The following is a 26,524-nucleotide window of genomic DNA, read 5'->3' on the forward strand; positions in this document are numbered from 1 at the left end:
TGCACGAGGGAGGGAGGGAGAGAGAGAGAGAGAGAGAGAGAGAGCAAGACAGTGCTTGTGTAGTTTGAAGACTGTGAGTGCGCGAGCGCGCGTGAAACTTTGGTGTTTCGCCCTTTTTCTATCGTGTTTAATGATTTTGATTAATATGCACAAGGGAGAGAGAGAGAGCAAGAAGCGCTCGTGTTGTTTGAGGACTGTGAGCGCGCGCATCTCTCTCGTACGCGCCCTGTCACTGTCACTCACCGATCAAATAAGGCTTTGACAGCCGCCAAAAAAAAAGATCAATGCAGAAAAACCCCTGGATTGGTTATATAACGTTGGACAGAATGTTGATCCGGCCATCGCGTATATTCAGCGCACATAAGGTAAACGTTTTGCAAACGTTTTTTTAGAGAAATAAAAACAGGTCGACGAATTGATGCGCATATTTTGCGTCGACGTATTTTTGCGTCGACGTCATCGATGACCTCGACGCGTTGTCCCAGCCCTAATATATATGTATATATATATATATATATAAAACGTACTCGGTTACTAACGTAACCTCGGTTCTCTCTAGAAGAGGGAACGAGTACTGCGTCTTAACTAAGACACTACGGGAAAAGTCTCTTTTCACGAAATACTGAAGCAAAAAATTATCCTTAATTTTGAATTTTTGTAAAGCGCATTTGCAACAGTACACAGCCATAGGCGAGACGGCTCGCTCGCTCATTGGCTGCTCTGCAGCAAGTGCACAGCCTATCGAGCGCAGGCTGATGCAATATCAGACCAATTAGGATGCTTCGCGCCCATCACGCCACTTCCCACCGAAACGGGTGTGGCCCAACCCTATAAAAGGAGCTCGAAAAGGCTGACTCACCTGATTTATTTCATCGCCGAAGCGAACCATGTTTTCGGGGCTTCCGGCTTCAGCGTAATCCTCTGCCGCGGCTAATTTCAAATATTTTGGAAATTAGATAAAATAAAGTTTTCGCTGACCCTAAACCGCACTTTCTAAAGTGTCAAATTAAAGTGAAAAAACGCTTACAATAGCGGGACCTGGCAGCGTCTCACGCACTCTCGCTAACAAATCTCTGAAGACTCGTTCACTAAGAAAGTGTCTCGCAGCGATCATTTTCATACCACAATTTTCATAACACTAAACATTCTGAATTATATATGCAGACATTCATATGAGGAGTCATATGAGGAGACATTCATAGCAGCAAATTAGTCAATCAGAGAATTAATTTTATTTTTGAACATGAAACATAAAACGTAAAACTGCTTGGGGCGTATATCTACCGGCTCCAGGTCTGCAGCCTCCCCCTACTCAGCAACGACCCAAAGTAGCTCTTCTGATTGGCTGAAATATTCTCTAATCTCTAAACAGTCCTGCCCACTACCTCTACAGATGCACAACTCACTTTTCAAATATCTCGGTGCAAAAGGGAGAGTGCGAAACTTGTCACTTGAAAACGAAAAACAGTGTTTGAGATTCATCGCAGCAGATTCAAGCAGCTGTAGTTATGTACTTTGTGTTTGTGTCAGAAAAATATACAAGACATTTCTGAGAAAATATTCTACAAGTGTGCAACTCTCATTGAATGAATTCACGTACCAATTTGCGGATGTGCAACATTTCTCCACGACTTCACATTTCTTGATGTGGGTGTGTAAATGCGTTTTGCACCATATTCACTGCAGCAATTGTAATTTGAGCGTACGAGTTTGAGCGTACAAGTTTCTTAATTTGTGATTTGTAGAATAGGATTTGTGCACCTGCAATGAAGAATTTGAGAAGGTGTAACTGTTGTGTTGTGTTTGTGGGAGAGAAAAAAAAGTCTACAGGTTTGCAACTCTTAAAACATTTCTCTCTGTGACTTCAAATTTACTGATACACACTTCAATAACTTTCTGGTTTGGCTCAGCATCAAAATCATATATTACAAGACTACAGAGAACAGACTGCTGAAAGGATGATTGGTGTCCTGCCCACTCTTCAAGAACTGTATATATCTAGAGTCCGGTAATTGGCTCAGAAAATCACTCTAGATCCCTCACATCCAAACCATCTCCTTCTTGAGCTTTTGCCATCTGGTCGGCATTAGAGAGCACCGAACACCAGGACAGCCAGGCACAAAAAAAGTTTTTTCCTCATACATACATACATACATACATACATGTATTGTATTAATATATCTTTATATATATCTTTTTTTTATTATCTCTGTTTTGTTGTTGTCTCTGTGTACTGGAAGCTTCTGTCACCAAAACAAATAACAGTACATGGTGTCAGTAATGTCTCGGGTTATGCATGGTTCCCCAAAACATTCAAGGGAACTCACACTGCATCTCCTAGTGCACAGGAGTGGGGGAAAATAGTGATACTGCATAGTATTGCGCTATTTTCTGTGGCAATACTGCTGCAATACACAGATGCCAAGTATCGATCTACAATCAATTTCTTTACAGCCCACTAGATGGTGGTGTTGAGTTTTTTTTCTGGTGGGGTCAGCTGGGTCACCTTCTGCACCGTCCACGTTTAAATCGGATGTAAGACAGTTCAATTTATTTAAAATTTAACAGTGATTTACTTTCAAATGCCCCAATTGCTGAAGGGTCTGCACAACTTTTTTTGTACAGGATCAAGTTGCATTGTTCAAAAATACCTGTAGTAGCACAGCAGTGCATACCTGTTTACATTTAATTAGGGTGGACTAAATTAGACTGTAGCGGACCGTTTCCCCCTCTGTTAGGTTGTTGGCGGCTGTACTGCGTTTGAGCTCCGTCACTATATTCTTTTCATTGACTATTTTTAACTCAAAAATCAATTGTATACATCATCGTTTCCGTTTATATAACGTGTGAATATATCCTCTATTGTATTCTACAACAAAAACAATCAGAGCGCCTCGCTATCACTAGTTTTATTTTGATCTCCCGGGTCCGCTATTAGCTTTTAGCCCGTTAGCATCAGCGGCGTGGTTGCAGCTAACTGCGCTAACATTGCTAATACTCTATTCACACACATTACCACTGCTGTACTCACTGTTACTTACTTTAATGGCGGATGAATGTCTCCACTCTGTGCAGCTCGAGCTCGAGGCCGTGGGAAAGCAGATTCGCGACCTGGAGGTGAGGCAGGCCCAGCTGAGAGAGCGGAGAACCGCGCTGGAATCATCCCGGGCTGACGCTCACAAGTCCGAGGTAAGTATACAGCGATCTGTTAACAGTCCCACCACGTCTACTCCGTGTGTTTCTCTGCACAGGCCCGGTGCACCCAGGACGCGATCTTCCCAGATGTCCTTCACTGCGACGCCGGGACACCACGGACCCTGGGTGCATCCACAGCGGAGGACGCGAGCCGGGTCCCGGGCGACGACTTCTCCCCCTCCTGCCTTCGACATCTCCATCCGGAACCGCTTCGCTCCCCTCCGCGAGACAGGACGCGACGCTGTGATCATCGGAGACTCCATCGTCCGACACGTAAGTGCTACGTTAGCCGAAGGTAAAGTGCACACTCATTGTTTGCCTGGTGCTCGTGTTCTCGATGTTTCTGCGCAGATACCCGCGATCCTGAAGGTCGACGAGAGCCCCAGAGCGGTCGTGCTTCACGCCGGGGTTAACGACACCACGCTGCGGCAGACGGAGACGCTGAAGAGGGACTTCAGCAGCCTGATCGAGACGGTTCGCAGCACGACGCCCGCGGCGACGATCGTCGTGTCAGGACCACTGCCCACGTATCGACGAGGACACGAAAGGTTCAGTAGACTTTTTGCTTTAAATGAATGGTTGTTGTCATGGTGTAAAGAACAGAAACTGCTATTTGTTAATAACTGGAATCTTTCCTGGGAGCGTCCTAGGCTGTTTCGCGCTGATGGATTACACCCCAGCAGAATCGGAGCGGAGCTGCTCTCTGACAACATCTCCAGGACACTTCGCTCCATGTGACTAGTAAGACAATTCTCTAATAACTATTATGATGAGTTTTGTTCCACCCGCTTAAATGATAAAAGTACTTGTGCTGTAAAAACTATTAAGACTGTGTCTGTTCCCCGAATAGTGAGGTCAAAATATAATGTAGGATCTAGAAAAAATCTTATCGTAATTAAACCAGAAAAATGTAAAGTAAATGAACAAAAACTATTTTTAAAGTTTGGGCTCATAAATATTAGATCACTCACACCCAAAGCAGTTATTGTAAATGAAATGATCACAGAAAATAGTTTTGATGTACTCTGCTTGACTGAAACCTGGCTAAAACCAAATGATTATTTTGGTCTAAATGAGTCTACTCCACCAAACTACTGTTATAAGCATGAGCCCCGTCAGACTGGTCGTGGAGGAGGTGTTGCAACAATATATAGTGATATTCTCAATGTTACCCAGAAAACAGGATACAGGTTTAACTCTTTTGAAATACTTCTGCTAAATGTTACACTGTCAGACATGCAAAAGAAGTCTAATGTATCTCTTGCTCTGGCTACTGTGTATAGACCACCAGGGCCGTATACAGAATTCCTAAAAGAATTTGCAGATTTCCTCTCAGACCTTCTAGTTAAAGTTGATAAGGCGCTAATCATGGGAGATTTTAATATTCACGTTGATAATGCAAATGATACATTAGGACTTGCATTTACTGACCTAATAAACTCCTTTGGAGTCAAGCAAAATGTCACCGGGCCCACTCATCGTTTTAATCATACACTAGATCTAATTATATCGCATGGAATCGATCTTACTGCTATAGATATTGTACCCCAATGTGATGATATTACAGACCATTTCCTTGTATCGTGCATGCTGCGTATAACTGATATTAACTATATGTCTCAGCGTTACCGTCTGGGCAGAACTATTGTTCCAGCCACCAAAGACAGATTCGCAAATAACCTGCCTGATCTATCTCAACTGCTATTTGTACCCAAAAATACACATGAATTAGACGAAATTACTGACAACATGGGCACTATTTTCTCTAATACATTAGAAGCTGTTGCCCCCATCAAATTGAAAAAGGTTAGAGAAAAACGTACTGTGCCATGGTATAACAGTAATACTCACTCTCTCAAGAAAGTAACTCGTAGTCTTGAACGCAAATGGAGAAAAACTACCTTGGAAGTTTTTAAAATTGCATGGAAAAACAGTATGTCCAGCTATAGACAGACTCTAAAAACTGCTAGGGCAGAGCATATCCACAAACTCATTGAAAATAACCAAAACAATCCAAGGTTTTTATTTAGCACAGTGGCTAAATTAACAAATTACCAGACGCCACCTGATTCAAATATTCCACCAACGTTAAATAGTAATGACTTTATGAATTTCTTCACTGATAAAATAGATAACATTAGAAATACAATAGCGAATGTAGATTCTACAGCGTCTAACACTTCAGTTTCATCCATCGCACCCAAAAATAAACTGCAGTGCTTTACAAATATAGGACAGGAAGAGCTAAATAAACTTATCACTGTATCTAAACCAACAACATGTTTATTAGATCCTGTACCCACTAAATTACTAAAAGAGCTGTTACCTGTAGCCGAAGAACCGCTTCTCAATATCATTAACTCGTCGTTATCTTTAGGTCACGTCCCAAAACCATTCAAGCTGGCGGTTATCAAGCCTCTTATTAAGAAACCAAAACTAGATCCTAGTGTACTGGCAAATTATAGGCCTATTTCAAATCTTCCATTTATGTCTAAAATTTTAGAAAAAGTTGTGTCTGCTCAATTGAGCACCTTCCTGCATAAAAATGATCTGTATGAAGAATTTCAGGTTTTAGGCCCCACCATAGCACAGAAACTGCACTTGTTAAAATTACAAATGACCTGCTTCTTGCGTCAGATCAAGGCTGCATCTCATTTCTAGTCTTACTTGATCTTAGTGCTGCGTTCGACACCATAGATCATGACATACTCATAGATCGATTACAAAACTATACAGGTATTCAAGGGCAGGCTCTAAGATGGTTTAGATCCTACCTGTCCGATCGCTACCATTTTGTTTACTTAAATGGGGTGTCATCTCATTTATCATCAGTAAAATATGGAGTGCCACAAGGATCCGTCCTAGGTCCCCTTCTATTTTCAATATACATGTTGCCCCTTGGTAATATTATTAGAAAATACGGAATTAGCTTCCACTGTTATGCTGATGATACTCAGCTATATATTTCAACGAGACCAGATGAAACTTCCCAATTATCTAAGCTAACAGAGTGTGTTAAAAATGTAAAAGATTGGATGACAAATAATTTTCTCCAATTAAATTCGGATAAGACAGAGATATTAATTATTGGACCAAAAAACACCACACAGAATCTTGTAGATTACAATCTGCAACTAGACGGATGTACTGTTACTTCCTCTACAGTCAGAAATCTGGGTGTTATATTAGACAGCAATTTGTCTTTTGAAAATCATATTTCCAATGTTACAAAAACCGCATTCTTCCATCTTAGAAACATTGCCAAGCTACGAAACATGTTATCTGTTTCTGATGCAGAAAAGCTAGTTCATGCTTTCATGACCTCTAGACTGGACTATTGTAATGGACTTCTAGGTGGTTGTCCTGCTTCGTCAATAAACAAGCTACAGGTAGTCCAAAATGCAGCAGCTAGAGTCCTTACCAGGTCAAGAAAATATGATCATATTACCCCAATTTTACAGTCTCTGCACTGGCTACCTATTAAGTTCCGTATCTGTTACAAATTATCATTACTTACCTATAAGGCCCTAAATGGTTTAGCTCCTGCGTACCTAACTAGCCTTCTACCACGCTACAACCCATCACGCACCCTAAGGTCACAAAACGCTGGACTTTTGGTAGTTCCTAGGATAGCAAAGTCCACTAAAGGAGGTAGAGCTTTTTCACATTTGGCTCCCAAACTCTGGAATAGCCTTCCTGATAATGTTCGGGGTTCAGACACACTCTCTCTGTTTAAATCTAGATTAAAAACGCATCTCTTTCGCCAAGCATTCGAATAATGTATCTCTTAAATTGTGAGTGTAGTTGCATCTGCATTTTTATTCTTTAGCTTGGGTTAAACTAATTTTACTTTGTTGGATCAGCAGCTATGCTAATGATGTCTCTATTTTGTTTCTATGTTTTGCCACGGGATTTACATCCCGTGGTAACTAGGATTTACACAAGCTCCAGTCTGGATCCAGAACACCTGAGAAGAGATGATGCTGACCCTCAGAGGACCCCAGATGATCCTAACCTTGAATCAACAAACAGAACTAACAATTATTGCTACATGTGTGACTGCATCCTATAATTACTATTAATTAATAATATTGATAGTTCATCATCTAGCTGACTACGTCTTGTATTATTATTATTATTTTTATTTTTCTAAAATCCTGTCAAACGTGCACAAACTACTAGCTACTACTAAATATTGTAGAAACAATTTTCTGTAAAGTTGCTTTGTAATGATTTGTATTGTTAAAAGCGCTATACAAATAAACTTGAATTGAATTGAATTGAACTGTAATACAAATAATTGAGTTTGTCAGGTGCATACACCATTTATGACAGGTTTTCATGAAATTGTTGGTCAGGCTGTCTACTTGACAATCCCATTTTGCACTGCAGCAATAAAACGTAAGTGAGATAAACACTTATCCGCCGGAGCTACTGAGATCACCGTATGCATATGGATGGATGCTCTTTTTCAGGGCTGACAGAGTAGCAGAAACCTCTGGTAAAAACAAGGGTGGTGTAGTATGCATTTATGTCAACAAATCATGGTGTAAAGACTCGGTCATTGTTGATACCAACTGCTCTGCTGATCTGGAGTTCCTGATTATCAAGTGCAGACCATTCTACCTACCACGTGAGTTTACTTGCATTGTTGCTGCTGCAGTTTATGTACCGCCGAATACTAATGCTAACGTGGCTATGAAAGAACTTTGTGCTGCTATTAGCAAATTACAAACCCTGCACCCGGATGGAGCCTTTATTGTTGCTGGGGACTTCAATCACTGCACTTTAAGATCTGTTCTCCCTAAATTTCATCAAAATGTCTCCTGCACTACAAGGGGACATAAAACATGGACGTTTATGCTAATGTGACTGATGCCTACAAAGTCACACCCCTCCCCCACCTGGGTCAGTCTGACCATCTCTCTTTGTTCCTGCTCCCCAAGTACACCCCGGTCATCAAATGTATGAAACCTACAATAAGGACTGTTAAAATCTGGCTGGAAGGTGCTGACTCCACTCTTCAACATCAATTCCAGCACACAAACTGGAGTGAGTTTGCTGCCCAGGCCAACACAAACTCTCAGATTAACATAGACACTTACACCAACTCTGTCTTGGAGCACATCAACAGATGTGTGAGCAGAGTGACCACACACAAAAATATAAACATTTCCCCCAATCAGAAGCCCTGGATGAACAGAGGTTCACCTCATGCTCAAAGCAAGAGATGCAGCCTTCGGGTCTGGAGACCTGGAGGCTTACAGCTCAGCCAGAGCTGACCTGAGAAAGGGTATCTGCCAGACCAAACTCACACATAAACAGGAGATTGAAGAACACTTCAATTCTTCAGACCCCTGGCATATGTGGCAAGGCACACAATCTATCACAGATTACAAACCACCTAACACTTTGCCCCCACCAGCTCTGCCTCCCTCCCAGATGAGCTCAATCACTTTTATGCTCTTTTTGATCAAAATAATAAGGAGATCTCACTCAAAGCTGAGCATCAACCTAGTGAACTGCCTCTCACACTCTCCACATCAGATGTTTACTCCACTCTGTGTAAGGTGAATGCACAGAAGGCAGCTGGCCCTGATGGAATACCTGGTTGTGTGCTTAAAGCCTGTGTGGAGCAGCTGGCTGAGGTCTTCACAAACATTTTCAATCTGTCCCTGGCCCAAACAACTGTCCCTACTATCTTCAAAAACTCCACCATCGTGCCTGTACCGAAACACTCCACTGCCTCTGTCCCTAATGACTTCCATCCTGTTGCACTCACCCCCATCATTGCCAAGTGCTTTGAGAAACTGGTTGCATCCCAATTAAAATCCTGTCTCCCCTCTACATTAGACCCATTCTAATTTGCCTATCACCACAATAGGTCAACAGAGGACGCCATCTCAACGGCACTTCATTCTGCCCCCACCCACCTGGACAGTCAAAACACACATGTGAGAATGCTGTTCACAGTAATCCCCTCCAAGCTGATCTCCAAGCTCAGCCAGCTTGGAATCCGCACACCCATCTGCAACTGGATTCTAGATTTTCTGACTAACAGACCTCAGTCTGTTAAATTAGATAACCTCTCCTCCTCCATCATCACCCTGAACACCGGCATGCCACAGGGCTGCGTACTGAGCCCTCTCCTGTACTCCCTCTTCACCCATGACTGTTCCCGTTTTTGGCTCCAACACCATAATCAAATTTGCAGATGACACCAAATTTGCGGATGACGATGAGTCAGCCTACAGGGATGAGGTGCAGCACCTGGCTGTGTGGTGTGCCACCAACAACCTGGAACTAAACACCCAGAAGACAAAGGAAATCATTGTGGACTTCAGGCGGACTAGGAGTCATGCACACACACCCATCTACATCAATGGAGCTGTAGTGGAGCATGTGTCAAGTTTAAAGTACCTTGGCATCCACATCTATGATGACCTCTCCTGGTCCCATAACGCCTCCACCCTGGTCAAAAGGGTCTTTACTTCTTACGGAGCCTTAAGAAAGTTCACCTGAGTCCCAGGATCGTTGTGGAATTCTACCGCTGTACCATTGAGAGCATACACACAAACTGCATCTCAGTATGGTACAGCAATTGCTCCACATCTGACCGCAAAGCACTCCAGTGGGTGGTGAAAACTGCTCAATGGATCACCAGCACCCAGTTATCTTCCATTGAGAACATTTATCATAAGCGCTGTCTGGGCAGGGTGAGAAACATCATCAAGGATGTCTCTCACCCTAACCATGGACTTTTCACCCTCTTTTCATCCGTCAGGCGTTACAGGAGTCTACGCTTTCACACTAGTAGGCTCAGGAAGAGCTTCTTCCCCGAGGCTGTGACACTTCTGAACGACACAGCACCAATCTAACCTGCACCTGCCTTATTACTGCACTGGTCACAGTTCTTTAAATACATGTATTTGAACTACTCAGCTTTAACAATGTGCAGTTTGTGCAAAATATATTACACTATAAACTGTCTAAAGTTGTTACTGTACAAAGCACAGTAAACTATTTCTATAAAAATATCATTGCACTACTGTTATTTTGCATAGAATACATTGTTTAACCCTTTGGAGTCTACGGGTATTTTTGGGGCCTGGAGAAGTTTTGTCATGCCCTGACATTTGTGCTTTTTTCAGTTTCTTATACACATCTAAAGTCTAGTCTCACTGTAATCAGCACAAACTGGGCTATAATAATATGTGAGCAGCATGTATGTACATGATCGTGTTTTTGAGGAAAAAAATGTTATGCGTGGTTAGTGAAAAACTAAAAATGTTAAATCACTTGAATAAGGCCATAAAACACATACAGAACATTGGTTCCCGGGACTTCTGAGAACTGGAGCTTGTAGCCTAGAATTTTTCTTTCTAAATTATGCGAAAATCATCTTTTTTACTCACTTACAGAAAACAATATATTGATTAAAATTTTCTAAGACACTTTTTGTTGGTAAAAGTCATATGCGAGTAGGTGTCAACTATCATGAATATCATTGTGATTTACACCTGAGAAGACAAAGGCCTGCATAATATGCTGCATAATGAGCCTTTAAGTCAGCTTGTGTCACTGAGAGGGGAAGTTACAAGAAAGAATGTGAGAACAAAATAAATCTATATAATTTTATGTTTGTAGTTTATTTAGAATATATTTAATTATCCCACAACATAATTTAATATCCACTTGGGAGTGCATTTAAACAGTTTTTAGGAACAATCAAAGCTGACTTTCAAACTGAATTTTTTGCATCATTACTCCAGTCACACAATCCTTCAGAAATCCTTTTAACAATATTATTTTCTACAAAAAAACATTTATTGTTATTATTATTATTGTTATTATTAATGTTGAAAAGAGCTGAGAATATTTTTTTCAGTTTTTTTACGGGGATAAATTGAAAGAACAGCATTGTGTTACATTTGTTATAGTTACATTTATTTGTTACATTTATATTATTTACATCAAGCTTTTGAATGGTATAGTATTGTATATTGTTACTGAAACTTCATAATATTTCACTTGATTATACATTTAGTCAGGAATTATAGTTTGGAAAATGTCTTTGGAAAAAGTCTAACTAGTAAAATGTTTACACGTTATATGAAAACTAGTACAAGTATTTAAATAAATAAAAAAAGAGACTTACTTATGTTTATGATCTCGGCTGAATAAAGTGCTTCATTCTTTTTTCTGAGGAAATTCAAATCTCAAATCCTCAACCACATCACATCTTTTTGGGGTGAATTATGTCTTATTCCTCTCAGCGTGAAGCAAACAGTAAAATAAAAAAACTTGAAGAACAGCCTCGCTGCGTTGTCTTCTGTTGTGTGGGCGTATTCAAGCCGCGCGCTTCAGTGAAACATTAGAATCTGAAAAGAGCGTTCAGCGCGGGGGCGTGGTCACATTAGAAGATAATGAAGGGAGACGTGAAATGGATTACTTTATCACAGAATATTTGTTTTTGGCAGCACTTGTTTAGTTGTTTAGACATGTCAAGCTTTCTATAGATATATCTCTCATGTCTCTTCGTTGAGTATTCACTGAGTTACAGTTCATTTTAATGACGTGTGTCTAAATGAAGATCAGTGCAGACAAAGGCTGCAGACAGCACACCTTGTTTGTTATCTTTATTTTATAAATGCACAAAGTTTTGTTGTTATTATGTCTGTATACAAAAAAAGTAGACCCTTTACAGATTCGATTGATGTATATGCTCTTATCTGTACGATCAAAACTGAAAGTGTAATTTAAGTTCTTTTCGGGGTTATCAGGAGAAAATGACTCATAACGCGTATACTCGTTATTCGATTTCAGAGGGTTAACAATACTTTTGCACACTCATCCAACTGTATTTATTACCACTGTTCTCACGTTGCTGCTGTTCATAATGTGTATATATAATCCTACATTGCTCTGTTCATAACAGGGGCGTAGATTACGCTGGGGACGTGTCATCGAGTTCCCTTGAAGGGGAATGTCTCAGGTTATGCATGTAATCATGGTACAAGACACTGCGTGCCCTTGCCATGCCTAGGACCTGCCTGATTAACGTCTTCTTCAGAACGTCTCCTTCAGACAAAAAAGTTGATGATGTGCATTACAGGCAAAATCCTACAAGTGGTTTTCAAATGACCATCTTACACTGTACATTAAAATACACTAAAACCTCTAATGAGCTAATTACCGCCTCATAAATATCTTTAGGTTGCATAATATGGAGATGCAGATGGTCCTGTGGGTGTGCCACCTTTAGAAATGCTCAAACACAAAGAATCACACACACACGCCACAAGCAAACACTCCTGCTGGCACTGAGACTGACATATCTCTCTCAAGCTGTGTGTGTGTGTGTGTGTGTGTGTGTGTATTAGAGGTCGTAGCAGAGAAACAGTTGTCATTGTGGGGGCAACACATCAGCACATACCGCCTGCTGCAGTTAACAGCAAACAAACACTGCCACTCTGAAATGGCCTCATTAGCGCTAAAGCATCGCTGCCAGGTCTCAACTCCTCTCTGAGGTTATATAAAGTAGATGTATGTTTGTGTGAAAGACAGTGTTATTGTGTAAACTTTTTTGCTAGCGTGTGTGTGTATGTATGTGTTTAACCTGCTGTAAGTCACACCTGTTCTCCATGTCTGCGCTACACTTGGGTGACAGAAGCTCAAAGGACTTGGTGAACTTCACCACCTGCGGGAGACATTAAAGCAAGCAGTATTAGAAAAATGCAGAAGGCAGGGTATGGGGAGAAAGAGGAAAGATGAGAGCGTACCGGAGATTCTATGTCCTCTAGAAGCTGGACAGAGCAGCGTTCACACTTCAACAGGGTCTGAGCTCGATGCATGATCTTCCTCACAATCTTCTCCAAATCGGTCTGCTCTTCAAACAAATCATTCACAACCTCCAGAAGAGCCTACACACACGGACACACACTGAGAAAAGCCCTAAACATACCTGACACAAGTATATGAATGCAAATACATAGAAGTATGTAGAAATATAATTAATGCATTAATGCATCATGGCATTTGGTGTGTTTCTGCAAGGGCCCTAAGCAGAAATGAGTATTAAGTGTTGTATTTTATGGCCAGTTATGTCTTGCAGGTCAACTGCATGTTCAAAGGGAGAAATCATAAAATCTGTCATCATGTACATAGCCTAATTTCAGTTCAGACCCATTTTAATTTTCTTTCTTGAATGTACTAGTGTTTTATACATGCAGTTCCAATTAATGGAGAAAGAATTTAGCTTAAAAGGGATTTGGGGGTATTATTCTATTGATTGTGGCAGCAGTAATAAAATTATGATCAAATGATGGAGAAGAGCTATATAAATGGGCAAATCCTTGAAAAGGCAGTGCATTTAATTGTACTGAATTTGTACTTGCAGTGTTCTTCAAATCTTGAAGTACATAAAAAATAAACTTAAAGATAATATAATATTAATGAAATAAAAGGCCACTTAAGTGTCCTTAAATAGAGGTCACTTTCATAGCTGTTTCACACTTAAAATATTTTTTAAAAGTGCACTTTGTAATAATGTAAAAATTAAAGGTTTTACTTTAAAAAACTACTTAAAATAATATCCTTTAATAATATTTTGACATGCTTTAAAGTAAACTTATTTTGATGTGTTGACTAACATACTGAAGCATCTTCTCTGCTGAAGAATTTTAACTGTGGTGTGTTACTTGATAGTACATTTCTAGTTAAAATTTTTATTTAGTATGTTTTAATTCTACTAAATTGTATGGAATTACATTTGGTTCAATAATAATAAACGAAATTTTATAAAACTGAACGTAACTTTTTTCAGAAACTATCAAAAATATGCCATTACAAAAGAAGAAAAACACAATGAAAATGAAAAAAAATGAACTCAGTCGCACAAATTTAACAGGCTCTTCAAATATGCTTCATTCTTTGTTAATGTTTTTCAAAGATTAGTTTTCGCTAATCGTGGATTCTGAATGCATTGCCACTGATTTCACTTATGCTTAGCTGTTTTTCGTTTGGTGTTTTGACACAAACCTCTCATGGGGGCGGGGTTAATAGTGATCTACTCGATTGGATAGTGAGCTTTTGATGGACAGGTGCTCACTAACTGGGAAGTACAGACGTCAGTGGCGCGCATATTGGAAAGCTCTAGCGGTGATTAAACCTGGTCTCTACCGCAATTTTTTTTTTCACAGACAAAGTGAAAGACATTTATTTTAAACTCATACACAGGTTCTAGCCTGTAAAGAAGTTTATACAAAGATTTAAATATTTGATCTTACATGCTCTTTTTGTTCGAGTTCTGAAGAAACTGTACAGTTATTTTGGTCATGTCACTAAACTCAGAAACTTTGGGATGATATTGGTGTTATTTCAAGTGTAAGATTTTGCCAGACTTCTCAGTACATATGAAAAACATTATATTTGGGTAATATGACTCTGACCCCACAAACGAAAATAACAGTTTTGTTATTAATTTACATTTTTTCCTAAACAAATTTCACATTCACAAATGCAAATTCTCCAACTGTAAACCTGTCTTCTCTGTTTTTCTAAAAGAAATGGAAAACTATTTGAATGTGTTCTCAGTATCTACTAATAAGAAAGCTATAAGGACTGTTAGAATTTGCTCTGCCTTTGATCTCCTTGTGTAATTTTGTTTAGATTTTGGCCCTCTTTTCTTTAGTTCTATTTTTTTTTTTATTGTTTTTTTGTGGTTGATATTATGTGATGTATGTTTATACTTTTGTATGTTTTTGTTCTCTGCATTAATAAAAAAAAGAAAATGAAAAAAAAGCTCTCGCGGTGATTTGTATGCAATACTGTACGTCGTGCCTTGTATTACTAAATATGTAAAAAATATTTGACTTTCGATCATTTCAGTCTGTAAAGATGAGCTCTCAGGAGACATGGAGCGACATCATCTTCCATATTAGTGAAAACGAATCTTTGAAAAACATTAACAAAGAATGAAGCATATTTGAAGAGCCTGTTAAATTTGTGCGACTGAGTTCATTTTCATTGTGTTTTTCTTCTTTTGTAATGGCATATTTTTGATAGTTTATGGAAAAGTTACGTTCAGTTTTATAAAGTTTCATTCATTATTATTGAACCAAATGTAATTCCATATAATTGTAGCTTTATCATTACAAATAAGCAATTGTTATATTATTCAATATTGCATTTAACATTTATATATTTTTTAATGTACTAAATTTCAACATTAAAAATATGTAATTGCAAATATATTTAAATACATTAAAAAAGTTTAAATATAAATAGCATTAAAGTATATTTTTAGTAGTAATATATTTCTGTCACGGTGTGAAACACCTGAACATGATGACACAAATTAAGGGGAGAAAGAAACTAGGTCAAAGAATACGAGGGATTGGATATGAAAACAAACACAAAAGTCCTTAAAGTGTGAAAATTTCAGAGACAAAAGTAGTATGAAATAACATATAGAAATGTACTTAAGTTGTACTTAAAGAGGTCAAAAAACACTTTAAAGTACAGCTAATTACGATTAATAGAATTTTATCTATAATTCATTATAATTCAGTTGGAATTAAACTGCAATTAAGTGTCTGAAAACATTACATTCAGTTCACAATTAAGTATATCATTTTAAATGTATTATTTCCATAGTAAATGCTGTTTTTGAAAGTATATTATAAGTAAAGTGTTCTTTTTCATGAGGGTTTATCCAGATTTGCGCTGTTGAAGAGCAGATTCGAGTGAAAAATATTATATATCTCTGTAAAATATTCCAAATTATAGTAATCTGAAGCACACTATAAAAGCTAGCACTCAGAATCGCGACGTGTCAGATGAATTCAGCCATAATTTTTTGGAATGTCTTTGCGCTGTTATGCATGATTTGCATAATTCCTTTAGTGAACTGGCTGCTAAAACATCAAGTGTGTGCAAATGACCAATGCTATAAGCAGGCACCATTCATTCTTAGTAAATTCCCTCCACTGTCTGTATCTATGATGGGAGACTCACAGAAGTTATGGTAATGGCTGCCAACAGTAGTTTTTCAAGTTCACCCATGTTAAAAGAGTAAGAACCATTATGGCTTACTCTAAAATAGTGCAAACAGCATGCATGCTGACTGATCACTTGAGGTCCCCTCATTTCTTTCTCATTCTCTCTCTTCTTTGTTCTTGTTTTCTTACATTATGTTCCTTTGTGATCGATATTTAAAATGTGTTGATGACGCTGTAAGGATGCCACGACTCAGATTTATGCTTCCCCAGCCACAAACACCTCTTCTCGATTCAAAACCTCTCGATGCCGGAACAGAGTATGTAGGAAGCAAAAGATCAATAGACAGATACATACTACGTAATAAACACCCACATGACATTTACAGCATGCGCACACACACACAAACAGCAATGTCTTGTTACAGTAGGAGGGGTGCAGAGATAAAATATGGTTTTAATGAAGTGCTGAAGTAAGTGTGTTCTTACCCTGCTCCTGTCATACTCTTTCCTGGATGCAGCAAACAGCTGGGCATTTGAAATGGCAATACCACAGAATGGCAGATACATCTGTAACACCTGCACAGACACAAGAGTGTTTTGAAGTGTAGAGTCAAAGTGAGTCTAAGGTGGTTGGATAACCAGAACAATAGTCTCTCCAAAACCCACAGTGGTTTCAGCCTTGCAAAGTACTGTACCAGTAGTTACAGTAAAATTACATTACTAACCCTAAGCCTAACCCTCAAGAGCAAATTTATAATTAACATACTTTGAATGATTTTAATGGATATGCACATTAATTCTGGCAGTTCTACTCATAAAATCAACTGATTAAAAATTTAATTAAATGAACTGCATGACATGCCCCTTAATTAATCAGCATTATTCAGATAAAAAAAATAATATCACAATTTCCAGAGAAAAGTCTACAAATTAAGACAATTCTACAAACATACTGAAAAAAGTGAAATTACTGTCATTTATTTCAGCTGCAGTTTTATACTGGTCTTTGTAATAATAATAATAATAATAATAATAATAATAATAATGGTTTCCTATTTAAACCTCTGTTTAAATATTATTTTCACAAGACACCAGCGTGTGCAGAATATTTTATGACTGCAGAGATTATTGTGGGTTTTATTTTATTTATTAGTACATAGCAGAAAATATTATGCATACTTGGCTAAAACACATCACAATAAATATTAAAGTATTTCATTAATTGTCTGTATTTGCATTAAGTAAACCAAATGAAATAATGACTAACAAAATGATAGTTTCACCTTAAGTGAAAATTCTACTTTCATATTATTGCTAATTTATATTTTACATTGTCCTACATTAAGTAACATTTTGGCTTATGTCTTTAGAAAATATATTAAGTATGGTACTTAATCTTTCCATTCTTTATGATTGTTTTTATATTTGGGAAAATAAATATGTTTATTGTATATACATATTGTATATGTCAGCTGCAACAAATTAGGTTGGTCTAAAGTATAATTTTTTTTTCAGTGCATTATTATTTGGAACAAAATATATAGAGTTCTGGCATGAAACTCTAGATCGTGCAGTCTGATAGGTCTAACTCAATCTGACCTAATGACATCATTATCACATGGCACAGCTGATTGGTCCTCTCCTGTATCGGTAGCCAATGAGCTCGCTGCTCAACATACAAATTTATGACTAATGCTTGCCATAGCAGTTGCAGCTTACTTCAGAACAGCAAAATCAACATCTAAGATAAGTGAAAGCTCTTCTTATCTATATCGCTGTGTTTATTGCACAGTCTGGCTAATTGAATTAAAAAATGAACAACCATAATCAAGTTTAAACTAAGTGTCATGTTAGCAGTTTGCATTGTATGCAGGAGCAAATATTAAAGGGGTCATATGATGCGACGTCAATTTTTCCTTTCTCTTTGGAGTGTTACAAGCTCTTGGTGCATTATGAAGATCTGTAAAGTTGCAAAGACTAAAGTCTCAGATCCAAAGATATATATTTTTAGGGGGGTCACGCTATATTTGCTAATATTTGCTATTGACTGTTCAAATGTGGATTTTTGCGCACGCGTGTGTGTGTGTGTGTGTGTGTGTGTGTGTGAGAGAGAGAGAGAGAGAGAGATAGACGGTCACAAAGTGGAGTCAGCTGTCTTAACCGTCCGTGGCTTGTGTACTCCAAACACATACGAGCTTCATAATTGTGTCTGTCGTGCTACTCTGTTCCTCTATCGGGCTTGAACTGATGGTAAAACTAAGAACATTATTAACTGTCTTTAAAAACAAAACTTGAGGTATTTCGTATTGCTTGGTGGGAAAGTAACCTATCCTACAGAAAAGCATTAAAAACTGCCAGATCTGATTAATTTTAATCTCTTTTAGAAGAAAAAAAAACGTAACCCAAGGTAATTATTCAATACAGCGGCAAAATTAACAAAAAAAATAAAGCATCAACAAGTGTTGACATTTCCCAACAGCAGTAATGACTTTATGAACTAATTTACTTCTAAGATTGATACTATTAGAGATAAAATTGTAACCATGCAGCCATCAGCTACAGTATCGCATCAGAGAGTGTACTGCAACCTTCGGGTTACAAGTCCAAATCTCAAATCACTAGCCCAAAGCTGCCCCCGAAAGTATGTGTCAGAAGTGGGATTAGAAACCACACCTCCATTCGGAGACAAGTCCGATTATTATACGCGACTTTCGGCTTGTTTTTCTGTAAAGATGCTTACAAATATTGCTAGTCGCAGGTTACATTTTTTGGGGCTTGTTTCTAAAGTGTAGTTGCTTATTTGGGCTTGTTCCCAGGTCCATAATAAGTTATCAAGCAGATATTTTCTATATGTTATTTAAACGTAGGAGTTCTAGTCTGTTCTCTCTGTCCCTCCCTTTTCCCCATACACACAGGAGACAGCAGAGTTTTTCCCCACCCACATCCTGCTTCTAATTGGCTCTGACCCAGATGGCAACGAGTACTAGCCAATCAGAGGCAGAGCAGGGCAATCTGATTTTTTTCTGGTTTGGAAAACGAAGTCAGTGAGTGACGTAAACTTGCGCAGTTTACCAATCCGTCCACATGGATGTAAATTGACAATCTGTACCCACAATTTAAAATCCGTCCCCACGAATTGTAAAACGGTGCACACAGTTTATTTATTTTTCTCTTCCCGGAACCTAGGGGGGTTCCATAGAAAAAGTTGCTTGTTTTGGGCTTGTTTTCACAGGCCTGATTGCTTATTTGTCTCGCGAGATCTGGCAACACTGGGGAACAGCCCTTGAGTCTGGTGCCTTAGAACACTCAGCCATCCTGACATGGCTTTCACTGCCATGCTGATGATACTTGGCTCTATATTTCTTCACGGCCCAGCGAAACATACAAACTTGAAAAATAGCGGAATGCATAGTCGATATAAAAAACTGGATTATGAGTAATTTCTTACTGCTAAATTCTGGTGTTAATTATAGGACCTAAAAACTCTGCATGTAATAACCTAGAACATTGTCTAAGACTTGATGGCTGCTCTTTCAATTCTTCGTCATCAGTTAGGAACCTAGGTGTGCAATTTGATAGCAACCTTTCCTTAGAAAGCCACGTTTCTAGCATTTGTAAAACTGCATTTTCCATCTCAAAAATATATCTAAATTACAACCTCTCAATGTCAAATGCATTTTTTTTATTCCATGCGTTTATGACCTCAAGGTTAGATTATTGTATTTCTTTATTGGGTTGTTTTTCTGCATGCTTAATAAACAAACTCCAACTGGTTTAAAATGCAGCAGCTAGAATTCTTACTAGAACCAGGAAGACCATATATATGACCATATTAGCCGGGTTCTGTCAACACTGCACTGGCTACTTATTAAGCATTGTATAGATTTTAATATCTTGCTTATTACTTATAAAGCCCTGAATGGTTTTGCACCTCAGTATTTGAACGAGCTCTTGTAACATTATAGTCCTCCATGTCTGCTGCTTCTCAAAACTCAGCGGGCAACGGATCCTTTTCCTATTTAGCGCCCAAACTCTGGAATAACCTACCTAACATTGTTCGGGAGGCAGACACACTCTTGCAGTTTAAATCTAGATTAAAGACCCATCTCTTTAACCTGTCTTACACATAACACACTAATATGCTTCTGATATCCAAATTCTTTAAAGGATTTTTAGGCTGCATTAATTAGGTAAACCGGAACCGGGAACACTTCCCATAACACCCAATGTACTTGCTACATTGTTAGAAAAATGGCATCTACGCTAATATTAGTCTGTTTCTTTCTTATTCCGAGGTCACTGTAGCCACCAGATACAGTCAGTATCCAGATCAGATAGTCACTGCAGTCACCCGGATACAGTACTTATCCAGACCAGATGGTGGATCAGCACCTATAAATGACCTGAAAGCCCTGAAAGACAATGTTGCGGAAAAAAATAGTGGAGCAATATCAGAAAGGAGTTTCTCAGAGAAAAAATGCAAAGAGTTTGAAGTTATCATCATCTACAGTGCATAATATCATCCAAAGATTCAGAGAATCTTGAACAATCTCTGTCAAGGGTCAATGCTGTAAAACCATACTGGATGCCAATGATCTTCAGGCCTTTAGACGGCACTGCATCACATACAGGAATGCTACTGTAATGAAATCACAACATGGGCTCAGGAATACTTCCAAAAAGCATTGTCGGTGAACACAATCCACCATGCCATTCGCCGTTGCCAGCTAAAACTCTATGGGCCCTATCATACAACCGGCGCAATGCGACGCAAGGCACAGCGCAAGTGTGTTTGCTAGTTTCAGTCCGGCGCCACTCGCATTCTCCTATCCAGCGCTATGTCATTTAATTAGCAAATGCATTTGCATCCATCTGTGTGCCCATGGGCGTGCTGGTCTAAAAAAGAGGTGTGTTTAGGCGCAACTCAAACCTGGTCTAAAGTCTAAAGTCAATGACGCAATATTTATTTTGTTATTTAAAGAGCGCATTGGTAGAAAATGCGCCTCTGGGCGTGTCCACAGTGTGCGTTGACTTTGCTTATTACAAACAGGGATGCGCATCACACAAATATGCCAAATATTAAAAACAAAAGGATTACAGTGTAAAAGTATATTAGGCTACATAAATATAAAAATTTAATGATAGATAGACATTGCGTGTATTAGAATTAGGCTACCTATTTGCAATTCTGCCTATTACTACTTATAATGATGAATGAAATTCTACTTCATCCCACGCCTTCTTCACCTCGGGAAGCATTGGTGGATTCCTGCTTGTCCCGTAGATGATCTGCTCAAGCGCTTTAACTTCGCGCATGATCGGTTTCTTCGCTTGAGAAGCGTTCAGCTTTTCTGCCAACAAATTCCGCTATTTAAATAGCGATCCGCCATGGCACGAGCGCATCTCGCTCTTAAAGGGAATGGAAGATGACACTCTGATTGGGTTATTGAACGTTACGCCCATTACTTATTAAGAGAATTGGGACAACCCATTCCAAAAATGTGCCCCGGTGCACGGACCGTTTTTCCGTCGTTAAAATAGCAAAAGTGGATTTAGACACACCCTAAGTGCACCTGTGCCGTGTGCTTTACACTTTGCATTTAGATCGTTAAAATAGGGCCCTAAAGGCCAAAAAAGAACCCATATCTAAACATGATCCAGAAGCGCAGGCGTTTTCTCTGGGCCAAGGCTCATTTAAAATGGACTGTGGCAAAGTGGAAAACTGTTCTGTGGTCAGACGAATCAAAATTTGAATCTCTTTTTGGAAAAATGTCCTGACTAAAGAGGACAAGAACAACCCAAGTTGTTATCAGCGCTCAGTTCAGAAGCCTGCATTTCTGAGGGGTTGCACAGTAATATTTTGAAAATGATCTGAATACCGAATGCCGATTTACTGTTTTTTACATGAAATCATCCTTCATAAAGATATAGAACATTCTGTGAAGATATAACCTTTATATCTGTAATACTAAGGCCATGTCAAAGATAGAAATCATAGTGAAATTAATGGATGAAATCAAACTTTGATGCTTGTTATCTCATAATTAGATTTTGAGACTTTCACAGACAGTGTCATACAGTACATATGCACACATTGAATACAGACATTGGCAGATGTAAACATGTTACAATGGATGACAATATATGGTCAATAATTGCAACATAAAGGTGAAAAATATGGAGACAAGTTCAGAAAGGATGAAGCTTGTGGTGTCAGAATGGCAGTCTACTAGTCAAATCCGAAGCAAGACACAACATACAACAATGAACTATGACAACGAAGTCCAGTGTTGCCAGATTGGAAATGTCCAGGTATACTACTAGTGTCACGGTTCGTGAATGCACCGTCTCCAGCTGTATTCATGTTACGTCATGTTGATTGGTTCATGTTGGGCAGGTGCGACTCATTCCAACCGCCTATTTAACGCCCTGTCTTTCGTCTCCTGTTTGTCAGATCGTTGTTTGAGGTCCTCGTGTTGATGTTCTGTTCGTGCTCCTGTGTTCCTGTCCTTGCTCGGTTTCCTGTTTCGGTCTTCCTTGGATTATCACAGTCACTCACGGATTATCACCGCCTATCACCGATCTACCACCACCGTCATCGCTACCAACGCACTCAAATCACCTACTCACCTGTCTGTGCTGCCGTCGTGGTCCCTGCGTCACTCTCCAGCATTCTTTTATCACACCTCCTTTCAATAAACTCCATTTACTTGCATCTGCCTCCTGTCCTCCATTGTTAGCGTCACAGAACGATCTGACCAACATGGAGGCAACGAGTAATCAACCTTCCTACCTCGAAGACTTTCTCAGCGCCAGTGTTCGGAGGATGTACTCCCAGGAGAGGAATCTTAACGACACTGGTCGGGCGGTTCAGGCTTTAGTGACGCAGGTGTCCGAGCTCACCCAACAGTTTCCAGCTATTACGACCTCCCACTGCGCCACTCACACCGCCTGTTCCACCAGCACCGTCTGAGGCCCCCTCCCAGCCGGAACCACGCCTCCCGATTCCAGAGGCGTACTCGGGTGAGCCCGACTTTTGTAGAGCCTTTCTTAACGGCTGTGATATGCACTTTGCCCTCCGGCCCAGAACCTTTGCCATTGAGAGGGCCAAGGTGGCCTTTGTACTTACCCTGCTTTCTGGGAGGGCGGCATTGTGGGGAACAGCGGTGTGGGAGAACCAGGACCCATGCTGCGCCTCGTTTCAGCCACTCTCCGCAGAGATGAGACGGGTCTTTGATCGGGCCGCCGCAGGACGGGAGGCGGCCAGGAAGCTGACGGAGTTACGCCAGCACGAGAGATCCGTCTCGGACTATTCGATCGAGTTCCGGACCCTGGCGGTGGAGTGCCATTGGAACGAGGAGGCGCAGTGGGACATGTTCCTGCATGGGCTGGCTGACCGCGTCCAGAGGGAGATCTACGCCCTGGATCTTCCCCCGTCCCTCAATGGACTTATTGAGCTGGCGCTACGGGTCGATGCACGTCTGACACGGATGGAGAGGAGGGATCTACTCAGCACCCCATCCAGGGGACCGGCAGACATGCGATTAAGCAGCGGGGACGTTGCCAGCCCCGTCTACGATCACGAGCCCATGCAGGTAGGGCGAGCTCGGCTTTCCCGGGAGGAGAAGGAGAGGCGGAGGTCCCTGGGCCTATGCCTTTACTGCGGGGGAGCCGGACATCAAGCCCATCCTGTCCGGTAAAAGGCCAGGCCCGGTAGTACGTATGAGGCTACTATCGGGTGGGATCTCCGCTGAGAAGACCTCATCATCATCATCATCACCATCATCTTCTACGCTCCTCCCGGTAAGGCTGCGGTGGTCAGCACAGACACATCACTGTCAAGCACTACTGGACTCTGGGGCAGAAGGTAACTTCATGGACAGCACATTAGCCCACAAACTCCACATTCCCCTCAGACCCCTTCCGCACCACATCACGGTTCACGCCCTCACTGGACAGCAACTCCCTACCATCTCATACATTACTGAAGACATAACACTCATCACATCTGGCAATCAGTCCGAGACCATCTCCTTTCACATCCTTGACTCTCCCCTGGCACCCATTGTCCTCGGACACCCATGGCTCCTCCTCCATAACCCTAGTATTGACTCCATTTTGTCTTGGTGTAAAAAGTGTCATGAGTCTTGTCTAGTGTCTGCCTGTCCGTCTGTGTCTGTGTCTGTGTTGCAGGAGGAGGCGGTGGATTTGTCTAACGTGTGTCCTTACGACTGTGCCATAGATTTACTATCAGGTAAGTCTCCGCCTAAGGGCAAACTCTATTCACTTTCTGTTCCAGAGAGGGAGGCTATGGAGAAATATATTTCTGATTCTCTAGCTTCTAAATTCATCCGCCCTTCCTCTTCTCCTGCGGGGGCGGGGTTCTTTTTTGTGGGAAAGAAGGACGGATCACTGCGACCTTGCATTGATTACCGGGGACTGAAAGAATACTTATCCTTTGCCGTTGATGTCTTCGGCCTTTGAGAGGTTGCAGGGAGCGTCAATTTTCACAAAACTGGACTTACGCAATGCATATCATTTGGTTCGGATCAGGGAGGGGGATGAATGGAAGACCGCTTTTAACACCCCCAGAGGGCACTTAGAATATTTGGTGATGCCCTTCGGGCTCTCCAACTCCCCAGCGGTCTTCCAGGCACTCGTCAATGACGTGCTGCGAGATATGATCGATCAGTTCATTTATGTCTACCTGGACGACATATTGATTTTTTCTTCCTCTCTCCAGGAACATGTGCAGCACGTCCGATGAGCGCTTCAGAGGTTGCTAGAGAATGGGCTTTTTGTCAAGGCGGAGAAATGCGAGTTTCATGCACAGTCAATTCCATTTTTGGGGTATATCGTGTCGACTGAGGGAATACGCATGGATCCCGAGAAAGTTAAGGCTGTGGTAGAATGGTCAAGCCCAGATTCCCGTAAGGCCCTACAGAGGTTTCTGGGGTTCGCTAACTTCTACCGGCGTTTCATTCGCAACTTCAGCCAACTAGCCGCACCTCTGACCGCCTTGACATCCGCCAAGACTGAGTTCAGGTGGTCAGACACAGCTGAGGCTTTGTTTGCCAAACTGAAGAGCCGTTTCATTTCAGCCCCTATTCTGATTACCCCTGACCCTACACGTCAGTTCGTGGTGGAGGTCGACGTGTCAGAGGTGGGGGTAGGAGCGGTGTTATCTCAACGTTCTCCCTTAGACGACAAGGTCCAACCTTGCGCGTATTTTTCATATCGTTTATCTCTGGCAGAACGAAATTATGATATTGGTAACCAAGAATTGTTGGCAGTTAAGATGGCATTGGAGGAATGGCGACACTGGTTAGAGGGATCGGGGGTTCCTTTTATAGTATGGACTGACCACAAGAATTTAGAGTACATTAGCACCGCCAAAAGGTTGAACTCCAGGAAGGCTCGATGGGCACTTTTTTTCGGACGTTTTGACGTTACTATTTCGTACCGCCCGGGTTCCAAGAATATCAAACCTGATTCCTTGTCACGTATTTTTGACCATTCCGTACGCCCGTCTACTCCTGGGTGTATTTTTCCTGAGACATTAGTGGTCTCCACTCTCACATGGGAGATCGAATCGAAGGTCAGAACGGCCTTAGAAGGGGTAACGCCTCCGCCCGGGTGCCCACCAAACCGTTTATTTGTGCCGGAGGGATTAAGGTCCAACGTTATCCAGTGGGGACATTGCTCGAATGTAGCTTGCCATCCAGGGGTTAACCGTACTAGATTTTTAGTCAAGCAATGATTCTGGTGGCCACTTATGGCTCGCGACATTCACAGTTTTGTTTTGGCTTGCTCGGTTTGTGCCACTGGTAAGACTTCCAATCAGCCCCCGGATGGGTTACTCCAACCGCTGCCGGTCCCTTTCGAGACCCTGGTCCCACACCGCTCTAGATTTTATTACCGCCCTCCCGCCCTCCCAGGGCAACACGGTAGTTTTAACCATGGTGGACCGGTTCTCGAAGGCAGCCCACTTTATTCCCTTGCCCAAATTACTCTCAGCCAAGGAGACAGCGTTGACCGTCGTAGACCACGTCTTTCGTTTACATGGCCTCCCGATAGACGTGGTTTCCGACAGGGGACCCCAATTTGTGGCTTAATTTTGGCGAGAATTCTGTAGACTACTGGGAGCGACTGTAAGTCTGTCCTCAGGGTTTCACCCCCAGAGCAATGGTCAAACCGAGAGAGCCAACCAAGATTTGGAAAGGGTGTTGCGATGTTTGGTCTCCAAGAATCCTTCCTCCTGGAGCCAACAATTGTCTATGGTGGAGTACGCCCACAATACCTTACCAGTATCAGCTACGGGCCTATCT

General features: G+C 40.9%; 1 protein-coding gene across 1 annotated transcript in view; it reads right to left on the reverse strand.

Annotated features, from left to right (window-relative positions):
- The window catches only part of LOC132152669 (dual 3',5'-cyclic-AMP and -GMP phosphodiesterase 11A), an 85,965-nt gene that overhangs the window by 33,425 nt on the left and 26,016 nt on the right, over nucleotides 1-26,524 (reverse strand). Inside the window, exons 3-5 of the mRNA XM_059561457.1 lie at nucleotides 16,683-16,772; nucleotides 12,978-13,118; nucleotides 12,831-12,895 (exon numbers count right to left, since the gene is read on the reverse strand). Coding sequence (XP_059417440.1) covers nucleotides 12,831-12,895; nucleotides 12,978-13,118; nucleotides 16,683-16,772 — 296 coding nt within the window. The remainder of the gene's footprint in view (nucleotides 1-12,830; nucleotides 12,896-12,977; nucleotides 13,119-16,682; nucleotides 16,773-26,524) is intronic.

This window comes from Carassius carassius, chromosome 11 (assembly GCF_963082965.1).
Source record: "Carassius carassius chromosome 11, fCarCar2.1, whole genome shotgun sequence".
Classification (NCBI taxonomy): domain Eukaryota; kingdom Metazoa; phylum Chordata; class Actinopteri; order Cypriniformes; family Cyprinidae; genus Carassius; species Carassius carassius.